Source organism: Temnothorax americanus, unplaced genomic scaffold, assembly GCF_048541705.1.
Source record: "Temnothorax americanus isolate GAGA-0224 unplaced genomic scaffold, ASM4854170v1 Scaffold117, whole genome shotgun sequence".
Taxonomy (NCBI): Eukaryota; Metazoa; Arthropoda; class Insecta; order Hymenoptera; family Formicidae; genus Temnothorax; species Temnothorax americanus.
Window position 1 is genome coordinate 85,466 of NW_027509250.1, and position 22,522 is coordinate 107,987.

A 22,522-nucleotide genomic window follows, 5' to 3' on the forward strand; every position below is an offset into this window, starting at 1 on the left:
TATATATGATACAGATATCTCGTTAGGCATTTTTACATTTTTTTCAATTATTACTAATTATTTTACAATCCCACCTTTCATTAGTACCTAAACTTTACTCCTGTAAAAGGATTTTGCGATCTATGAAGCCGTTTCAAAGAACGAGCTTTGAAAGATATGTGGTACAGATATCGCGTTAGACATTTTTACATTTTTTTTAATTATTATTAATTATTTTACAATCCCACCCTTTATTAGTACCTAAACTTTACTCCTGTAAAAGGATTTTGCGATCTATGAAGCCGTTTCAAAAAACAAGCTTTGAAAGATATATGTGGTACAGATATCGCGTTAGACATTTTTACATTTTTTTCAATTATTACTAATTATTTTACAATCCCACCCTTCATTAGTACCTAAACTTTACTCCTGTAAAAGGATTTTGCGATCTATGAAGCCGTTTCAAATAACGAGCTTTGACAGATATGGGGCCCGATTTTCTATCTACAAACGTATGCGTAAACTCTGCTCTAACAGAAAAGCTGCAAGCTTATTGGCTAAAAACTGTGCGACAGAGAGCAAATCAATTTGCAGCCTTTCTGTTAGAGCAGTGTTTGTGCATATGTTTTTCGTTAGAGAATCGGGCCCATGTGGTACAGATATCTCGTTAGGCAATTTTACATTTTTTTTAATTATTACTAATTATTTTACAATCCCACCCTTCATTAGTACCTAAACTTTACTCTTGTAAAAGGATTTTGCGATCTATGAAGCCGTTTCAAAGAACGAGCTTTGACAGATATGTCGTACAGATGCCTCGTTAGACAAGGACAGATATCTCTCGTATTATTATTCCTTTCTCTATGTATGTAATTTGCATGCACCCATTTATTCCTCTCTCTCTCTCTCTCCCTCTCCCTCTTTCTCTCTCTCATTGCTGTCCCTCTCTCTCTTAGTACACTGGGTAGCGTACACTTAGTATGGTAAAATCAAGACTTTTTGGAATTCTAGGGTATATTTCAGAAAGAAAAACGGTAATGTTATTTAGGACAAAAAATTCTGTTTATTATTTTGTTGATAAAATGTTTAGAAATGTAAACGAAAATACATATATAAATGAAATATATGTTTTTTTTTTTTTATTGTTACTGTCGAAAGTAAATAATATTACATATAAAACCGTAATGCAATTGAACATACATATTCATACACACGCACACGCATACGCAATCGCACGAGCACGATACGCATACGCACATAAATATATTATTTTAATTATTTTTTCTGTGGGCCCCCCAGGCCTCGTCCACGATGACGATATCACGGACATGGGACTTCTCCAGGATCATGCTCCTATTACTTTGTACTAGAACAATAAGAATAATTCTGCATAAATTTTTATTTTGTGCCTTTATATCATATGTATTTTTCAAGCAAAGTGCATTTGCAGAATTTATGCAATGGAATAAGATGTATACACACACACACACACACACACACACACACACACATACTACGTTTACGCGAGCGTTACTTCTGTAGTAACTTACGATATATTACTCGTTTACGCGGAGTAAATTATCTTAAGTTACTACAAAATCCCGTTTACGCGAAGGAATTATCGTAAATTACTACAGTAGAAGTAACGCTCGCGTAAACGTAGTAACAAACTCACACACACCATGTGTTTATATGGGGCGTTCCACGCCAAATCGGACACCATTTGGGTTTTGCATCTTCGATTTTTGTTGAAAATTTTTTATGTTATAGTATTGGTTGAAAGAGGCCTCCATGATTTTTTTCAAATTTTTTTGTCGAACCGTTTTCAAAATATCGATTTTTGAAAAATTACGTTATTTTTTTTTAAACGCTCATAACTTTACGAAACATGGGTCAAATGGAACGTTTTTTTTTTTTTCAAAAAATTTTTTTTTAATTTTTTTTAACTGTATTTCTATAAGATTTTGAAATTTTTGACACAAATTTTTGATTTACAAAAAACACGTACTGTTCAATTTTCTCCAAAATTTTTTGTACAAAACTATAATCGATTTCACAACTTTTAAGCCTAAATTTATAATGAGATAATAACGGGATCTATTTTTTTTCGATTTTTTAATTTCTATCTTTTATTTATCCGTGCTGAAAAATATCTGAAAAGAAAAAATAATTTACACAGGAACTACTATTAATAATTATCTAAGACATAGTGATTACTTACTAAATAGTTTACAAATTGATTTCAGAAAAAAATACAGTGAAATTAAAGCGTTTATTATTTATGCGTGATAAATTTCTTTTATTAAAGTAGCGTTTATTTTTTTACACGTTTAAATATTTTAAAAATTTGAGATTCAACAGATGATGAAAATTGTTTAAGTCTCAAAGTGCCTTCTCCGTCTGGAATTACACAATGATATTTTTGCGTTCCTGTTATTGTCTTAGCTCTAATATATCGCTTGTCTAATGATTCTTTGCTCTGAATATAATCTTTGTTAGAGAAGAATTGCGCATAGATATTTGGCAAAGAATTTCATTTTATCGCCCAGTTATATAGTTCTTGAGGAGTTGAGATTTGTTCGTCATATGGAAGTTGAAGACTTGCTCGTGCCGCTATTCTCTTAACAGTTCCTTCTACTCCATCACAAGGACATTTGCCATGAGCTGTTGCAAAATAATGCCATTCAGCCAAAGTCTTCTTCATGAAAATTAAGATTTACAAAATTTTTATAATTTTTAAATTGTTGAGGTGCTCCGTCGGAAAATTTGCCAAATATCTATGCGCAATTCTTCTCTAACAAAGATTATATTCAGAGCAAAGAATCATTAGACAAGCGATATATTAGAGCTAAGACAATAACAGGAACGCAGAAATATCATTGTGTAATTCCAGACGGAGAAGGCACTTTGAGATTTAAACAATTTTCATCATCTGTTGAATCTCGAATTTTTAAAATATTTAAACGTGTAAAAAAATAAACGCTACTTAATAAAAAAAAATTTATCAAGCATAAATAATAAACGCTTTAATTTCACTGTATTTTTTTCTGAAATCAATTTGTAAACTATTTAGTAAGTAATCACTATGTCTTAGATAATTATTAATAGTAGTTCCTGTGTAAATTATTTTTTCTTTTCAGATATTTTTCAGCACGGATAAATAAAAAATGGAAATTAAAAAATCAAAAAAAAAATAGATCCCGTTATTATCTCATTATAAATTTAGGCTTAAAAGTTGTGAAATCGATGATAGTTTTTTACAAAAAATTTTGGAGAAAATCGATCAGTACGTGTTTTTTGTAAATCAAAAATTTTTGTCAATTTGTAAATTTTATAGAAACACAGTTTGAAAAAATTTTTTGATATTTTTTATCGTGTTTAAAAAAAAATTTGAAAAAAAACGTCCCATTTTTTTGGCCCATTTTTCGTAAAATTATGGGCGTTTAAAAAAAAAGTAACGTAATTTTTCAAAAATCGATATTTTGAAAACGGTTCGACAAAAAAATTTGAAAAAAATCATGGAGGCCTCTTTCAACTAATACTATAACATAAAAATTTTTCAAAAAAATCGGAGATGCAAAACCCAAATGGTGTCCGATTTGGCGCGGTACGCCCTATATATATCTTCCATCGCGTAAATTCTACAAATGAACTTTGCTTGAAAAATACATGTGATATAAAAGGCACAAAAGAAATTTATGCAAAATTATTCTTAGTACAAAGTAATCGGAGCACGATCCTGGAGACATTCCGTGTCCGCGATATCGTCATCGTGGACGAAGCTCCGGGCCCAGAGAAAAAATAATCGTATTATACAAACGATAGACCCCCGATATTGTCGTACAAAATGTATGTGTACCTATCCCTATATAGCTTATTCTTCTCCTCTCTATATTATAATGAAAGAAACGTATCCTACTGAAAAAGGCCCGTTTAGCGAGATAGGAAGCCGATGCCAGCTAGTCTCACGCGAAAAGCGAACGTCGAATTTATAACACAATGGCTGTGTTCGGGAAGCGCGCTATAGCGCTATTGCATCATTCTATCTTTATCGCTTCATGAGGTGTAAAACAAGGATAAAATAAGCAAATAGCACTAATAGCGTCTTCCCGAACACACCTAATAAATTAATATTTAGCATCTCTATCGAATTTCTATCAAAAAATGAGACAGGTCATTTTTTTGTTTTCTAAGAGAATTCAATCACTCTCTCTAACCGAATTTCACTAATATTTAAACGTCAGAAACGCACGTGGTCCGAGTTAGCACAGGTCCGACAGATTTCTTTCTATAGACGGCATAGTTGCCAAAATATATTTCATGAAAAGAAAATTAATCTACAAAAATCAAATAATATTATGAGCATTGCACAAAAAATATAAAATATACACGAAGAATGTATTTTGAGAATCAGAAAGATTAAAAAAATGCGACAAAGTTTTTTTCCTCCGGATGAAATTCCAACGAGCACTTCTAAGGTCAACGCGCATCCTTTGCTAAACGAATGAATTCATACACGTTTTGCAGCCAGATTTTTATTGACGTGATACAGACGGGTGTACATCTGAGCCTCAATAAAGCGCAAGTTTAATCGTAAATCAGTTATGCGAAAGATCTTAGATCTTATATTTGTCAATAAAGTTATAAAATCCGCAAATAATGCGAAAATTTGCGCATAGTCCCTCGTGATCGAATATAAATGGATCGCGTCGCTTCGCTAATGATCGGATGAACACTTTCTCCAAAACGCAACAAAATATTTGCTCCACGAAATAAGCTCGCACAAATCGCATCTGACAAAACTGAAATTTAACAATTATATGTAAAATCATAAAGCTATAAATTAGTTTTTGTTTTTAACAAGAGAAGTTGAGACACGTAGCGATAAAATTGAATGAATTTCCAACACGATAAAGATAAGTTTAATAATTTTCTTCTACGGTTTTCGTTTCTTTTTTAAAAAATAAAAATGTAAAAAAAAATCAAAATAAAGTAATATGTAACAAAAGTTTTTCTTGGTGTAAATTTTTAAAAGGAGAAAGCAAGTTTGAAAGAATAATATGATGAATCAACATTCTCTGAATACATATAGAAACCATTCAATTTTTTCCCGACGCGTTGTGGAAAATATGACGGCTCCGTATAATCGTTAATTACCGCTAACGAACCGTCGTAAGCAAATTCCTCGAAACGTTCGCTACAAGAGAAAACGAAAACAATTTTGGGACAAGAACGGAAGCGTTCGTTTGATCGTCATCGTCTTCGTTTCTAAGCCGAAAAGATGTACGTACTCCACTAAGATAAATCATAATTATTCTTGATATCAGCATTCGCGGCACCCTAAAGTCCCGATGGATAAAAACTAAATACTTAGTAGCATTTGAGTTTGATTTAGTCGGGCAACGTGAACACAGTTACACGTTTGCCCGCCTCTGTGAAAAAAAAAACGCGACAATCACCTTTTTTCTTTCTTTTCAAGTACTCTGTGTATACTTGTAAACTATAAATGTACAAAAACGATTAGGTACTCGCCGCGATGGAAAGAAAGTAACACAATACAATTTCTTTATGATTCTCGAAATCAAATCTGTTTGGATTTCTAAGCACAAGGAAAAACATCTCTTTTGCTTATGTATTATTCGACAAAGCAATGATACTCTTCATGGAGTGCAGTAACGGCTGTCGCATACTAACAATGGAAACGAAGACGAGGGCAAAAACGGATAAAAGATTGAAAAGCGCACTCGGAAGGGAAATGAAAGCACCGCGAGCTTCCTCTTCTCGACGGTCCTTCGACTTTATTCGCGAGGCAACGATACTTTACGAAAATATCCATTATTCTGTATACAATCATAATTAGCTAATCATCCGTCGACGAAACATATCGCTCGCGTTAAAACAGCCGCTTTACTGCACACGTTATGCAGTTATAGATAATTAACAATAAACTGAATAAAAATCTTAATTATTAATATCATTATGTTATAATAATTCAGATTTTTATTCAATTTGTTATGTATACTGTTCATCAGCTGCGTTACCCTCTACTCTGATGCTAAGACTGAGTGTATATTTTTCTATATATATATAAAGACATAATAAAATTAGTTATATAAATCAATACTATATAAATTTAATATTTATTGCATTTGTGTTATAGAAGTTATTGTTTTATTCCATCAAGAATGGATTCAATGGATCGATAGATCCTTTGAAATAGTTTTACATCATTCATTTACATTACAAGAAAAAAATTATTTAAGGTGCAAGAGATGCAGTAAATTGCCAAGTCTAATAAGTACCCGCGTCAATATATACTATGTATACTAATTCACATTCCCAATTGTGCTACTGTTATTATTTGTCATCAAACAATTATAAACATACACATAATAATTAGATAGATATTATATATATATACGCATGTGTGCATAAGAATATATGTAATTTATAAAAAACGGATGCTTATCAGCCTTGATACGTTACTGCCTTCTGCTACGCGGACGGCCAGAAAGCATTTTCAGGTTCAGGCCGTATTGCTAAAGAATCCAAGACGCGGCAACGCCGGCAACGTTGCCGCGTCTATAGCATATGTCTCTCCACCGTGCGTCCGTGTGAGCAATTCAGTGGTGTGTGTACGTGTACGGACATACACCACTTCATAGAACCTGAAATTAGTTGGTAACACTGAAACCGGAGTTTCGCGTTGTCACCACGCGAGGTCTCCAATATCAGTTCGGCCATGGTAGAAATACAAGGGTATGCTCATACCGTGTCAGACCACTGCGCATTCCCACCACTTTTGTTTAAGCTTACGTCATATTCGTGTAGCATCGGAATGAATCGGATGTACTCGGTGATTCGCAATGGCTGCGTTCGCTCGGTTCGCTGTTTATGTCGAGTAATTCGTTTGTGATTATTACAGTGTACGCAATGACGTGTAATGTGAAAGGGCATATATTAGGCTGCGCGAAATGAACCGAGCGATTGCAATCGCAAATCACAGGCAAAAAAAAAGAAAGATGTCAAAATTTACTAATAAAAAACCTGTATATTAAATATTTGCATTTATTGTTATTTGATCTTTTATCTGCATCTTTCCTCTGCATATATAGTTCTTTATGTCGTACGCCACAATATATTTTTGTTTTGCGTCTCAGCTGACAATTCTTTTCCAATCGTTTTCCGACCAGTTTTGATTAAAACTAATAATTCGCAGAATTAGATTTTTATTCAATGCACACAATTCTTTTTTTCTTAATAATAATAATATTTTCTGTAATATCATATATTTAGACAAACCCACATAAAATAATTATAAAATTCGTCAAATAACAATAACGTTTCTAACATCTACAACGAGAGACAAATTCGGGAAACGATGAGCGTTTATCCGTATGTCACGTGCGTTTTTTATATTTATATATTTTCGTTTATATATATTTATTTATTTATAAAACAGAATTTTCTCTCACATAAATGATCAACATTATTTTGTATTCACATATTGTCCGCTCAAAATGCTTTTATAAATGACTATTATAGATTCGCTGCTTAAATGTGCCGCTCAGTGTGACGTAAGCTTGAACAAGTCACTGATTGGCTGGGTTCGGAAATATGCGCAAGAGCATACCCTTGTATTTCTACCATGAGTTCGGCCTTTGCTTTTAGTTGACAGAGTTGACATTACCGACGTCGAGGAAGTTTGGCCTTAGCTTTAGCATCCCCTTAACGGCGATCGGCCGCGAGGCCTCACGCCACTCTGACACGCTTGGCTCTAGAACACCGTGACCGCCGGGGCACGAAGCCCTCGGGGCACGCGCTCCGCCTAACCGAGTAAGTAAGGAAACGATGAAAGTAGTGGTATTTCACCGGCGATGTTGCCATCTCCCACTTAGAACGGCAGCCACTGAGAATGACAACATGGTAACTGCAAAATTCACCCATGTGCTGCAAAATGATGCAGTCCTGGTGTTTCGCGCTCTCTGCAAGCTCTCCATGAAACCGCTGCCGGACGGCACTCCCGATCCAATATCGCACGAGCTCCGTTCCAAGATCTTGTCGCTTCAGTTACTTCTGGGAATCTTGCAGAATGCCGGTCCAATATTGCGCTCTAACGAGATGTTTGTTATCACCATTAAACAGTACTTGTGTGTCGTGCTGTCAAAGAATGGCGTGTCTTTGGTGCCGGAAGTGTTCGAGCTGTCGTTAGCGCTGTTCCTGGCGCTGCTCGCCCGTTTCAAGATGCACCTCAAGATGCAGATTGAGGTGTTCTTTAAGGAGATCTTTATGAACATCCTCGAGACCTGTAGCAGCTCTTTTGAGCACAAGTGGATGGTCATACATGCGCTTACGAAGATCTGTGCGGATGCCCAGAGCGTCGTCGACATCTACGTTAACTACGATTGCGATCTCAGCAGCGAATCTCTTCGAGAAGCTCATCAATGATCTCTCTAAGATTGTTCAAGGTTGTCAAGCTCTGGAGCTAGGTGCATCGCCAAATCAGGTGCGTTATAAGAAAGAGGATGACAGGATAGGTGTATTATTTGGAACAGAGAATGTTCTTCGAAACAAGCAATATAAAGTTTTGTTTGTAATATTAGTGTCTTGCTCTTTCAGGAGAAATCCATGCGCATTCGTGGTCTCGAGTGCCTCGTGTCTATTCTGAAATGCATGGTGGAGTGGAGTCGGGATCTTTACGTAAATCCCAGCGTGCCAGCGGATCAGCAACTATTGTCACATCCACCGGATACGATGCCGGAGACCCCGCTACCGCGTTACGGCAGCGCTGGCAGCCTCTCGTCGGCCAACTCCAGTCTCCAGTCTGACTGGCAACAAGGAGGTGCCGGACTCGCCGGAGCAGTATGAAGTACAGAAACAAAAGGAGGTATGGGAGGCCGATATCAAGATCTTTAGTTGGAAGCCCGGCAAGGGTGTGCAGTACTTGCAGGAACAAGGACTGCTTGGTACTTCGCCGGAGGACGTGGCCAGGTGGCTGCACCACAATGCGCTCTATCTAAATGAAGATGGAGATGTATAAAGGGACCAGCTTTTTCACGGTCACATCAAAAAGTTGGCAAAGGTCGTAACTCATCCAAATCACAAGGACCTACACATTTTAAAAGTTCATCATTACGAATGCCATTGGTCATGGGCGCAGGCTGAATTGGCTGTGATATCGGCGTATAAGACTCCTAGGGATAAGTTGCAGTGTGTATTTCGTTGCGCGACTACCATCATGAATCTCCTCTCCATGGCGTCGGAGAAAGGCATACCTGCTGCCGACGATCTGACTCCCGTGCTGGTCTATGTCATAATCAAGGTATGCAATTAAAAAGAGAATTGTGATTTTAGTAAGAAGAGTGATTGTTAACATGTGCTTAATTTCAGACTAATCCGCCGTCGTTGTATCGACTGTTCAATATGTAGACAGCTTTTACGGGAATTGATTGGAGGGAGAGGAACAACATTGGTGGACAGTTCTGCGCCGCGATCGAGTTAAGACAATGGATTAACAGTTTCTCAAGAGTATCACGATAAATAAGATTAGATTCGATGCTGGTGATAATGTAGAAATGTATCATAATCATAATTTGACGATTTCATAAAGAAGAAGACCAATATCTTTGTGTAAAGCTAGCTGAACAGTTTTATGCTTTCAGTATCTTAATTAAAATTCTTAAATAGCCTCTTAAATAGTCTAACTGTTAGTTCTTTCGCACGTTATTATGTAACATTAGCAAAGACTGAATCAGATTATACGTAAAGTGTGGTTTTATCTTTATTTGTAACTCTATTGTACAATTTCACAGGACATCGAAAAAAAAGAAACGTTTAGATATTCTATAATTTATGTGTAAACAATAAAGAACTTATAGAGATTGATAACCATTTTAGCAGGATAAACTGTGTTGGCGTACTCTTTCTACATGCGTACCTTGTACCTTCCCCAAGAGCCGAGACTCAAACCAGATCCGTGAAAAATATCGCCACTTTCGTAGAGTTTTTGTACAGTTTTACTCTAGGAATATCGCGAGAGAAAGAAAGACTTCGGAGATTTTTATCTGAATCGATCGACATAAAGAGAGAGCATAGTAAAGAAGCTAGCTTTCGAGAATTTGAACGCATAATACTTTGTTATAATACTATGAGCGAATTAGTTTACGTCACTCTGTCAAGTTTTAATATTAAATTACTAATAATATATCGATATCGGTAGTTTAATAATAATAATACATTAAAAGTGCTCAAATTAAAAGTAGGGCAATCCTAATAAACGACTGTAAAAAAAATTCAAGGTGGAACGCAATGGACAATTCGGTTGCTCTGACATGCTAACTTAAATGGCAAGAAGTACTTCTCAGCGGTAATGACATTTAAGTCTTTTAATTGGGTTGTGGCAGGGCGTTTGAGATAACCTGCTCTTTACCCTGCACAGCTGGTACATCTTTACAAACTTAATTAGCAACTATTGCTTATAGCTACAGACTTATTAGCCTGTATATTTATTTATTTCAGTATAAAATAATTTTTAAAACGTTCATATTAATTCTGATTGCAGACGGACCTTCGGGAACACTAGCGCCTTCTTCTTTTAACATAAATAACTAAAAATCTATATTTCGGCTAATTACCGAGTTTATAAATATTTAATTAAAATTATCTGAGTGACTCACAAACCTTTTTAATCACACTTCATAACTCTTCATACAAAATACAAACGATTCCTTATAAAAACTTTTATTAATTTATCTATTTCGGCTAAATATGCATGGTGTAAAAATAATTACAATTAAACGAATGACTCACAAACCTTTTCAATTGCACTTCAAAAGTCTTCATACGAAATACAAACGATTTCATATGGTAGATTCTTTCCCGGACATTCATTTCCGGTCAAATACATACGAATCCTACTCTCGGCTCATCCGAGTAGTACTTAGTGTAGGGTTGCGTTCCAAAATTCACTCTGGGTAACTAAAATCTATAGTTTACGTCACGTACATACACTGTAGCATTTTAGTTAACTAGAGTGAATTTTGGAACGCAGCCTAGACGGGTAAAAACAGGTAAAAATCTATAGTTTATGTCACGTATAGAAAAAAGGATGAGCCGAGAGTAGGATCTTTCAGTCTAGAACGGGCATTAGGCCCGGTGTCCACGATGCAAGAACTTGTCCAAGTTTTGGTTTAAGCCAATCAACTTGCAGCTCTTACAGAAAAGCAGCAGTTTCATTGGCTTAAACCGAAACTTGGACACAGTTCTTGCATCGTGGACACCGGGCTTTAGAGGGACTCTAATTTCACAATTGACGACGCTGTCACCTATCAGCCGCCTATTGTAATTAACTATATGGATCGGCAATCAACGGAAATATTCAAACGTTTGCTATCCTTGTCTTATACAAGGTCGATAACATAGAAAATGGTAATTTTGCCGGTTATACTGACGAATCCAGCATCACCTTGAGAAAACATCGATCATATTGACCTGGCCTTGAAAATTTCACTACAATATAATTTTGATCAATCTTTCTTCATGATTCGATAACAGAAAATACTGTAACATTATTTCATTGCGATTAATATTTCTTCATAATTGAGTTGCGTGAATGGAAAAAACATTAAACAATTTACAATCAAACAAAATTATTTCCTTAAATTTTTACTATAAGAAAACTGATATGATATAACAATAATATTAATTGTCTCGTTTTATATAATATATAATTGATAACTGTCCATCGTATTTTAAATGAGTGAATAATAACTATGTGTAATAATCTTATGAAAAAGAATTTGATCTACCAGCGATCGATTTACATAGATTGAATTATCGCACGCAATATAAAATACATTTTATATGAACTATTGCATGGCACATTCGCTAAAAGAAAATGCTTCCGTAGCAGTATACTTTATTTATTAATTGTTCTGTGTCACTATTCAAATGCCCGCATTTTAGTTCTCAATATAAACCAGCCGATAATTTATTATACAACCAATTGTCGCCGGAATAATCATCAATATACGAATTTCAATTCGTCGAAATATACGAAAGATGCTTATAATTCTTGTCCTGTAGTTCGCTGATACGCACAGCAGTTATATCATCCTCACTCACTCAATTATATCTTTACAATTTACACAAATATAATTTGATATATCTTCAAAAATACATTCGCACTCCATACATGCATATCACTTCGTTCGTTAAAAAATTCTTTTTTTTTTGTAATAAATCTGGAAACAAGTTAAAAACTTAAACAGTTAGATTTAAACAATGATATCAATAATAATGTAATAATATAATGATTAATAATAATTGAATTTATCATAAGCACAATGTCACTTAAAATATGTAATGTTTTTAATGTACAACAAAATTCTTATCGCGCTATTTTAAAACATCTATGAGTTATTGGAAAGTACTTGAAGAATCGATCTTAACATATATTTCAGATATATTTTTTTTTTGCTTCAAGGTTCCTGGGCTTTTTTCGACATCTTGTGAGATTATGACGTCGTCAGAGGTGAGAAATGACACCCTATTTTGTCATGTGTGCCATTCTCAAATAAAAGGACAAAACTTCGATAAAAACTATAGATCATTTCAGAAAACTTCTAAAATTGGCCGAAAACTATCCTTTTCCCTCGACAATAAACAAACAGCCGTAAAATGAATGAATATGTAATACGAAAACTAGTCATGCACCTGCGCATAAGCCTGCATCATATTACATTCATTTTACGGCTGTTTGTTTAGTGTCGAGGGAAAAGAATTGTTTTCGGCCAATTTTTTACAAGTGTTCTGAAACGATCTATTGTGATTTTTTATCGAAATGTCTTTTTATTTGAGAATGACATACACGACAAAATAGGGTGTTATTTCTCGTTTCTGACGTCACAATCTTACAGGACATCGGAAAGAGTTCAGGGCCGCGATTCTGTAACTCGTTATGCAGTATCGTTATCGTTATATTGTCGTTGCGCAGCTTTTTTACAATATAGTATATCTATCTGCGTAACTGTCGTTATCAACACATAACAACAGCATAATGAGTTACAGAATCGCACTACAAAGCCTTAACTCAAATATAATTAAGTTTCGATTTTTCACAATTCATTTTGTGAATACACTGAAAAAAATTTCAGAAAAAGTTACATTTTTTAAAATTAAGGTTTTTTGTTTCTTTTATTGCAATTTATTTTAATGTGTATTTCTCGTAAAAAAAGAAACTATTAATAATATTTTAATTCTCGACAAATTATTATTTTCATGTTATGTTATTCTTATATTCCTTTCTAATTTTCACATATTTTACAATAAATAATTTCAATACAAGAAATAAAGTATTTCTTACATGTCATATTGTTACAAATTTTTAATAGATGTTATACTGGAAAAAATAGGTTCTTAGTGATAATTAAAAAATATAGAATAGTAATGAAAATATTAAAAACATAGAAACATTTAACATTTAACACAATCTTTTCTTTCAAAATACGTTTTGCAGTATAAAATATTCAAATTTATTTATATGTAAATTGCTCTAACACGGAAGAATTTACATACATATATCATTATGTTACATTGGAAGAAAGATCTACTGAACGTATCATTGTATAAAATACGACACATTGGAAGAAATATCTACTAAATGTATCAATTGTATGAAATATATGACACATTAAAAACATACTAACAAGGGAATCTCGTAAACCAAAAATTCTGATTTTGATAAAACTTTACACACATGTAGGGGGAGGGGAGAAGGGATTAAATAAATTTAGAAATTTTTAGTTGCGGCCAAAAACGGATTCTAGAGGATGAAACCACGAAATATCAAAAAAATGTTTTGAATACTTTTCGAGATATATCGAAAAAAGGAAAAACCGCTCTATATGAGGGATGGCTTCCCCTTAGAATCGTTTTTGGGCCGCAACTAAAAATTTATAAATTCATCTATTCCTTCCCCTTCTCCACATGTAAAGTTTCATAAAAATCAGAATTTTGGAATTTGCAAGATTCTCTTGAAAGTAAAAAAGTGTAGACATTTTTATAGATAAAAAATTTTGCAAAATTTCTTTAAAAATTTAAAAAAAAATTTCATTTGTTTTGAAATAATGGAGGCGTGAATTTGGTTTTACTGTAGCACCAAAGTACTTGCTTTTTCTATATAATTAATATATAATTATGTGTACACATATATATGCAAGACAAAATTTAAACAATTACAAATCCTGTGTGTATACGTATTATTTAAAATATTATATAATTATTGTAAATTATTCTGTAAAAAATGTTTTTGTATAATTATGTAAGATACCTAGAAAAATAATATAGTGCCACAGAGGAATAGTATTTTCGATTTAATAAAATGCGATGCAAATATGATACAGAGAGTTGACGTTTGATGCATCATATCATCGTAATATTTCAACTCATTTCAGATCTCGTAATATATATTGGAGCTAATGTATAAGATGATCATGATACAAAGATTAAATTATTTGCCTATATTCACATGAATATCAGTTTCTGCTATAATAATTATTATGCTATCATTATACTATAATGGCAAAATCTCGGATAGAGCTAAACTTCTGTACCAAATATGAATATGTTACATATGCTTGGTGTACTTACACATGTGTACGTGTGAATTCTCTCATATTTATCTAACACATACGCACACAATTTTTACAACTATAGTCTCTGGGTTACACTTTTCGATCATATCTCATAGTATATATCTATACAAGGTTTTTCATTATTACCATAATAAGACGTCCATTTGATTGGTATCGATATTGGTGTAACAAATATCACACCAATTGTGTTATTAAATGTATCACCGAACAATTAATTGATGCATTTTGTATTAGATATAAGCAGTTATCATAATACCACTAAGATGGTTCACTGCTCATCTGTACGTCACTAGATATTGTTTGGGGATTATTTTCGGTATTCTGTATAGGCACCTGTGAATCAGAAATATTATCAGCAGTCCTTTTAGACATAAGTACGATAGGAGCACTTGCTACTGTTGTCTCTGCTCTATGATACTGCTTCACTGATGACGACAGTGCTGCTTTTGATTTCACTTTTGCTTTAGCCTTGGCTTGCTGCTCCATGCTATCGATTTCAGCCCAAATACTCCTCACTTCTTTGAAAAGCTAAAAAAGAAAAGTTTATCTTTGTCTAAGAGAATACTATTATTTTATACTATTATTTTTTATTTTTTTAAAACAATAACATATATTATTATAAGAATTTAAATTGTTATAATTTACGATATTGATAAGACAATAAATAAGGCTTTTGAGATTATAACTAAAGAAAATGAAAATAAACTTACTTGATTCAACCATGTTTCATCTGCTAATAATTCGTTTAATATTATTGTAGTGTCCTTATGCGGATCGGCTACCTTTTTATCTGCTACTCTTCTCGCACATTCCAAGAACATTAGATATTTTTGATGAGCGACTTTATTATACAAGGCCACCTTCTTTTGACAAATACGGCACAACAAAAAGTCCTAAGAAAGAATAAAAATAAGTAAAGATTAATTGATTAAATCTAATCTAATAAATTACATCGTATCACGTTCAATTTGCATATCATACTTTTTCGTGAGGTATTCTTGGATCGGGTGGCGAGCCTTCTAATGTAGTACCATTATATGGCTGTCCATAAAGCAAAACTCTTGCATAGATTTTTGCTTGCTGACAACCAGCACAAAATTTCCCTTTATATTCTGATGGCAGCAGATCTTTAAGCACGTTAACACATGGCCACGTTGATATTGCCGTCACGACACTTGTTTTCCACTTAGTTGTGAACAAAAGGCGACGTTTTCTTTCTTCTGTTATTTCATCGACAGTCTTAACATTTGATAGAAAATAATCATCTAAGCAATAATAAGAAACATATATAATTATTATTTCATCATGATGCATATCAATGATAAGAAATATCAGTTTAATTTCACTTTACCTTGTTCCTGAAATATTTCAGTGAGAAAATTAGAATCCAGAGCTTGTGAAATTAATGTCTGTATGTATACTTCAAAATTATCTTGATATTTTTCGGTTTCTTTCATAAATTTATCGATGTTCTCACTATAATCAAATAGAAATAAATGCTATAAGAAATTACAAAATTTGTCGAAATTGTTAAAACATATTCACCTGTCATCAATGATCATCTCATCCCTCAAAAATTCCACAATTGTTTCTGTCTTGCCTTGTTGCCAGAATTTCACTGGCACTTGTTGATATATGTGACGATTTTGTGAAACCCATGCAGAATACTGTAAAAGAATGAAAATTATAAAATAATGATATTCTTTGTATTCTGAAACGTTTAATTAAATTTTACCGTAGGTATGTTTCTATATAAAGTTTTCCCACTGGATTTGAATGGCTGATATTTTTGGAGTAATGTTTTGCCATCTATCCTCCAAAGAGGAGGGTCTTCTTCTTCATCTAAGTCTGTTTTGATCACGACAAATTCGCCAGACTAGAAAGTAAAGAAAAATATTACTACTTTCTGTTGAATTCAATAATATGTTTCAATTACACAACGATATTATTATAAGCCTCTTGTGTAACAAATTTAATGCTTAGGTATTCTTTTATTTAGCAAATTTTAATTAAAATAATATTAAAGATTACCGCGTCTTCTGAGTTGCCTATCGAATGCTGCATGCAAAATATGATACGATTATTAATTTGTTATTCATCAGATATGGCCAATACAATATGCAAAAGATCTTTGCAGAATATATTAGATACCTTAAATGGCGAGATATCGATATCTTCGTCACTTGCCGCCGCTACTAATTTTTCATCAATTCTGCAAGAAAGTTTGCTGGAACTATTAGAATTTTTTGAGGGCGTCTCATGCTTTTTCCTCGTTGATTTCTTTGAGATAATAGCTTCCCCGGACGAATAACCATCCTCTTCTAGCATCTTCCTAATCTTTTTCGTGATGACGGGTCTCGCACGTTTCTTCCTTTTCTCTTCTTCATCTCCAACCAATTTTACAGCAGGTGTCCATGCTGGATCGGAATCGGAATCTATCTGTTCCTCATCATTATCAAAATAATCTATACCTTGTTGTCGATCTAAAAATTGTTTCACTGACGTTTTCTCTTTTGCTTTTCTTCTTGATGTTTCGCGTCTGGGAGGGAGAAGTAAAGGATCCACTGTGCAAAACAATGTATGTTTTCAAAGGAGTAAAGTACTAACTTGAAAAAACAACATTTATATAATAGATATATTTATATTACCTTCTTCAATTTTCTTCGAAGATTTCTTCTCTGCTTCTGCTGCTGCAGCTGCTGCCGCAGCAGCTCTTCTCTTCCTATCCGTCGGTCCACCAGGCTTAATAGGCCGGCCTTTCTTACCTTTTCCTTCCGGCTTAACAGTAACAATTTCAATATTACTCGTATTATTAACATTCTGCACCTTTTTTTCCATTTTCTTAGAAGGAAATGGAAAATCGTCATCACTAGTAAATCCATCGTCGCTCGAATCAAAATTTAATTTTTTCCTTTCTTTCGGTAACGGAAAATACCTAGGATCATTAGCGTAATCTATCGCCGGTGTTCCCTTAACCGACGTCTCCTTTACTAATATCGGCTTTTCTTGAGGTTTAACACTTTCACCATTCGAAGCTTCCGCAGGTTTACTTGGCTCGACAGGTATATACAGTTTTGACCTATTCCATGTGGCTTTTCTACCACCACGTATAGCAGGTGGTGGAGAAGGGTCCCTTTCACCTTGCAAAAACTTTAAATAACTCGTCATAAAGCCCGTATTAGGATCTCTGTTGGGCTGTTTAAAGTCTTTATTTATTTGATTCATATTCTGCATCAGTTGCTGGTCTTGTTGAAGAAAGCCTAATTCTTCTTCAATATTAGGAACAATTACTTTAGGCTGATCATCTCTGACCTCTTGATTATAATTAGTGTTTTGGTTTGTGGTGTTCTCGCCGAATCCTATCGGCGTTATTTCGACCGAGGACTGAAATTCGTGCGAGTGATGTGGGTGATGACCCGCGGGAATATGAAAAGCCGGAAAATATGGGATGGGTGGTGGTGCGTGATGATGCGACACCATTAATGATTGGTGCTGATGAGCCGGAGTGCCTACGAAGTTACTCGAATGGTGCAACGACGACTGAGAACCAAAGGCGGCGGATGCGGTCGGAAACATCTTGGTGGCCGGTGGCGGTATATTCCACCGTTCAAATTCGAAGTAACCATTTTGCTGTTGTTGATTCGCCGCATTATGGTGCGCAGGCGGAGGTATCCTACTGAGATATTCCGTCATTGTCGTACCGCCCGTAATCTCGTTAGATAATGGCGTGCCATGTCCACCCTTTTCCAAATTTTTCCTCTTTTTATTGACGCTATCGGCTTTTCGCCGTTCTTCAACCTGCTTTTCTTGTTCTGCCGTACCAACCGAGGTAGCGGCAGTCGTATGTTGTTGCAAGCAGGGGCCTTGCTGCAATGTTTGTAAATTCTTTACGATGCTCATTGGGTCTCCCCTACAGCTGCTTAAATCTTGCAGCGCCACTTGATTAGCTTCGAAATACGACTGCTGCCTATCCGCCGATACATTCATAAGCCTTTGTACTTGCTGTTGGACCGGTAAGCTCTGTGCATTTATGTCGCTAGTCGCCGTATTCGCACCAGTATAGACGGAAAACTTCCTATTGCCGTTTGCTGTTTGCCGGTTGTCATTTTCCCAACAGACCTGTTGCTTTTGCGTTTGCGAAAAATCTTGTTGTTGTTGTCTCTCATACGTTTTACTCTCCGCGCTGTAAGCTGTCTTGTTATTTTCCGTAGTGCCTAATGCTCGTGTGATCACCGATGAGTAAGCTACCTGTCCCTGAGATGCCGGTCTGGGAACGGTGACATCCAAAGGTGACGGTGGAGCGACTTGTTGAGTGACTCCGCCCTTATATGATGCACCATTAGTACACTGACTACCGTTGGTCTCGTGCTGTTGCAACGGTGATGGTGACGACATGGTTGCCAACGGACTGTTATACATGGGATACGCCGGACTTGGTACATGACCCAAGGGACTAGCCTGCGAATGAGTCTGCAGAGGACTTGGTCGTCGTGGAACAACGACACTGCAGTCGGGTCCGTTTTGTGTCGAGGTATTGGACGAGTAAGCAGAATCCGTTGAAGTTGCGGACTTGGATCTGCCCGGATGATGATATTCTGTATCGCTCGTTGATCCCGTCAAATAATGTCTATATGATGTAGTCTGCTGTTGCTGCTGTTGTTGCTGATTCAAAACATGAAACGTTTGTTGCTGCTGCTGCTGTTGCTGCTGAGAATGCTGTAAGTTGGATGATGTCCTCTGGTTGGTCGTAAGCTTACCATTGGTGTTGTTGCAGTTAGTGGTACTATTTGTAGTATAACTCAAGTTGCGACTTTCCATGATGGAGAAACTAATCGGGGATGATTGACTGTTATCATGTCCCTGTTGCTCGTTTCGTCTGTGCTCAATTCCGTGGCTCCCTAGGTCTGGATAAATCTTTGTCTGTCCTTTGGTCTGAATATTCTGTTGAGTCGTGGTGGCAGATACCGTTTTGTTAGGTGACGCAAAATTGCCGTTGCGCGTCCCCTGCTTATCCTGAATTACCTGCGCGGAGCCTGATCGCACCGGAGCACTTAGAAAAATCGTTGTCGATGTGGTCGATCTCGAGGACGGTTGCGGTATTCTGTATTCTTTGCCAGAAGAGTTGCTTGGTGTCGATACGATACACGATTGCTGATGTTGCAGTGATTGCACTTTTTCATTTTCAGTGACAGACTGACCTCCATTACCAGTGCCTGGATAACTATCAGACAAGGTGTCAGAATTAAAGGTTGGAACTTGATGAAAGAATGTTTGATTACTGCTGACTTGTGACGTAGAAATAGTGGACTTTACGCTAACGGTAGGTGATTGAGGTCTCACGCTGATCGACTTTTTTGTGTCAGTCGGACAACCAGACGCTTTGAAATCTGCGTTGCATACAGACGGAGTAGTTATTTGAGATGCGTTAATGTTGTTTATGGTCTGTGTTGTACTAAAATGGGCATTAAACGTATTTTCGTAGCCAGTACCACTAGATTTCGTAGAAGGCGGACCCGGAGACGACGGAACGACGCTCTCGTGTGGTAAAATACCAAATGGGCTAGGAAGCTGCGTATTATTCTGAGATGTCCAGGCTAATGTCGATGTCGTAGGTGACGTCGATGCTCCCTGCTGCTCGAAAAATGTAGCTTGATGAGCCGAGCTATAATTCTCCCTTAATGTGGAGATATCCGATTCAGTCGTGTTTTGTTTTGTCGCTGATACCGCTTGTGCTTGAGCAAGTACTTGCCTATGTTGAGTAACATAATGCGCCTGCTTGGTATTAGGATGAAACAGAGGTGAAAAGACTTCATAACCCACAGAGGGTGGAGATAAAAACCCCCCTGGGTTAAAAGGGGATGGTTGACCCGCCAGAGTTGCTGTTGTATGAGCCGCTTGTAAAAGTAATTGCGACGTAGTTGTTGATGGCACAGCCGGCGTGGCAGCTGTTGCTAAATGATGAGGTACAAAGTCACTAGTTGTAGTCGACGTCGATTGAAACGTGCCAGTGGAGCTGCCCGCAGTTAGACGATTATACGACGTGTACCATGGACCAACGGGATCCATTACCCAAGCTTGGCACTACAGTGCCTCGCTTGGTATATATTTAGCAGATTCTTCTGTTTGACAATGTCCAGGGTACACCCCAAAATATTCTCTCTCATAACATAACTTTTATCACAACTTCTATAAGGTTATTTCCACTCTTTTGTAACTTATATACTGAAAAACACATTTCAAGAGTAAATGTAGTCATAAGAAGTTCATCCAAGCATCAGGATTACCAGCATATCGCGCGCAAAGGCTCCCTCTATTCTCTCTGAAAAAAGAAAGAAAAATAAAGCTATGTATACTTGACTCTGTTTCACAGTAGACAATAAACAAATAGCGTTTATTAAAAACAAAGAAATGAAAATTATATAGTACTTTTAAATCAAGCTGTATTCTTTGTACCCCAATAAGTCAAATTTTATTTGACTTATACACAATACATTGTCACTCCAAAAAATGTTTAGTTATAAGATGAACAATAAGATTATCAAAAGATGAAGCAACACTTGTCGAGGAAAGAAACGCACTACAATCGCTATGACAGTCCCTTCCACTCATTAATTCTGTCAATTAGCACAAAGCGATTATATGGTATTCCCATAATCGTGATATCAAGGTAATACACAGGCCCCCGCGCTGATAAAAGAATCGATCGCGCAAACGGTAAAGGGAGAAAAAACTCGTGGATTGACTTACGTTTTACACAAGATCCAGGACGAAGCACAATGGGAAAGTGCGCGTTGCAGCCGACTGATCGTAAGTCTCTGGAGTACTGTGGGGTCGAGCAAGCGAGCGAGCTCGAATAGGTGACGACGAACGATCGCGAGCGTTCGCAGGATCCGAGATTATTCGCCGATGAAGCGTCCTTCCGTGCGTCGTGACACGCGTGACGCTTAGCTACGATCGACAGCGATGACAATCGACGCGGGCACTGCACGCCCGACGACGGCGACGACGGGACGGCGGGAAACAGCCGCCGCATGCTCGGCGGCACGTTGACGGTGACGACGACGACAACGACGGCGACGGCGACGGCGACGGCGACGGCGACGGCGACGATGTCCTCTCGGTGGACACGCGACCATACGGCGGGCCGAATGTCGCGAGACGGTGCGACACTCGTCGGGTCACCGGATACGACGACGTCTCGGTGAAAAACACCGGTGTAAATATGGCTACACGAACGAGAGTCTCCGCACGACAAACGCGCGACACGCGATACTCGGGCGGCACCAGCGGCACCAGCGGCGACGGCGGCGACAGCACCACTGGACGGCGAGTCGCGCTCACATGATCCGAGCGTATGTAGCGATCGCAGCGAGAAGCGCGCATTACGAGCACCGCTTGGCGCGCGTTCCAATCGCGGCGACAATTGGACACTCGCGCGAGATCATTTGCTGATGTCTAGCGACGAGGACCGATGATGCACCGACATCCGTGCTCACTATGCACAATCATGCACAATGTTGTCCCATACCGCTGATCGCTGACCATTACTAACCGCCATTTTGCTCCCGATCAACAATAGATCGTGCCATCTTTCGTCTGCTTCGGGGAAATTAATAATAATAGGTTTGTTCGCGTTGCTTAAATCCCCAAACATTTTTGCACTTGAAATGAGATAAATATATTCAGCCGTTGGAGAGAGAGAAAGCGAAGATGCTGAGTGCAAAAAGTGCAAGCAACGCGAATGGAGTGAATGCCAGGCGGGATTTTCAAATAAATTGATTAACCCCTTTAGATTTGTTACGACCTATATATTTATTCGCCAGCCAGGGTAATAACTCGAGAATAGAATGCTTCATAAGCCATCTTTTTGTGAAAACTTTAGGTGTTAT

At 36.6% G+C, this 22,522-nt stretch overlaps 2 protein-coding genes across 3 annotated transcripts; one reads left to right on the forward strand and one right to left on the reverse strand.

Annotated features, from left to right (window-relative positions):
- Window positions 1-7,669: 7,669 nt before the first annotated feature.
- Window positions 7,670-9,870, forward strand: LOC143908810 (brefeldin A-inhibited guanine nucleotide-exchange protein 1-like). The gene is made up of 3 exons (XM_077426619.1): window positions 7,670-8,485; window positions 8,599-9,301; window positions 9,370-9,870. Exons 1-2 carry the CDS (start codon window positions 8,324-8,326, stop codon window positions 8,845-8,847), a joined length of 411 nt encoding a protein of 136 aa, XP_077282745.1. The 5' UTR covers window positions 7,670-8,323; the 3' UTR covers window positions 8,848-9,301; window positions 9,370-9,870.
- A 2,014-nt stretch (window positions 9,871-11,884) lies between these two features.
- LOC143908809 (uncharacterized) lies at window positions 11,885-22,211 on the reverse strand. 2 transcript variants are annotated; one of them, XM_077426616.1, is made up of 10 exons: window positions 21,381-22,211; window positions 17,282-20,952; window positions 16,785-17,197; window positions 16,665-16,691; window positions 16,369-16,509; window positions 16,179-16,300; window positions 15,985-16,109; window positions 15,615-15,898; window positions 15,344-15,526; window positions 11,885-15,161 (listed from the first exon to the last, which is right to left on the reverse strand). In XM_077426616.1, the coding sequence occupies exons 2-10, from the start codon at window positions 20,697-20,699 to the stop codon at window positions 14,892-14,894; spliced, it is 4,983 nt and encodes a 1,660-aa protein (XP_077282742.1). In that variant the 5' UTR covers window positions 20,700-20,952; window positions 21,381-22,211; the 3' UTR covers window positions 11,885-14,891. The 2 variants fall into 2 exon arrangements, with proteins under 2 accessions (XP_077282742.1, XP_077282744.1); XM_077426618.1 differs by lacking the exon at window positions 16,665-16,691.
- Window positions 22,212-22,522: the final 311 nt, after the last annotated feature.

Excerpts from the sequence above, each read along its gene's own strand:
- LOC143908810 (XM_077426619.1), top strand. The coding sequence starts at position 8,324 with ATGCGCTTACGAAGATCTGTGCGGATGCCCAGAGCGTCGTCGACATCT. Across the intron at positions 8,486-8,598 it reads TAGGTGCATCGCCAAATCAG|GAGAAATCCATGCGCATTCG; the intron begins GTGCGTTATAAG and ends TTGCTCTTTCAG.
- LOC143908809 (XM_077426616.1), bottom strand. The coding sequence starts at position 20,699 with ATGGATCCCGTTGGTCCATGGTACACGTCGTATAATCGTCTAACTGCG. Across the intron at positions 16,110-16,178 it reads GAGATGATCATTGATGACAG|TGAGAACATCGATAAATTTA; the intron begins GTGAATATGTTT and ends ATTTGATTATAG. Across the intron at positions 15,899-15,984 it reads TGAAATATTTCAGGAACAAG|ATGATTATTTTCTATCAAAT; the intron begins GTAAAGTGAAAT and ends ATTATTGCTTAG.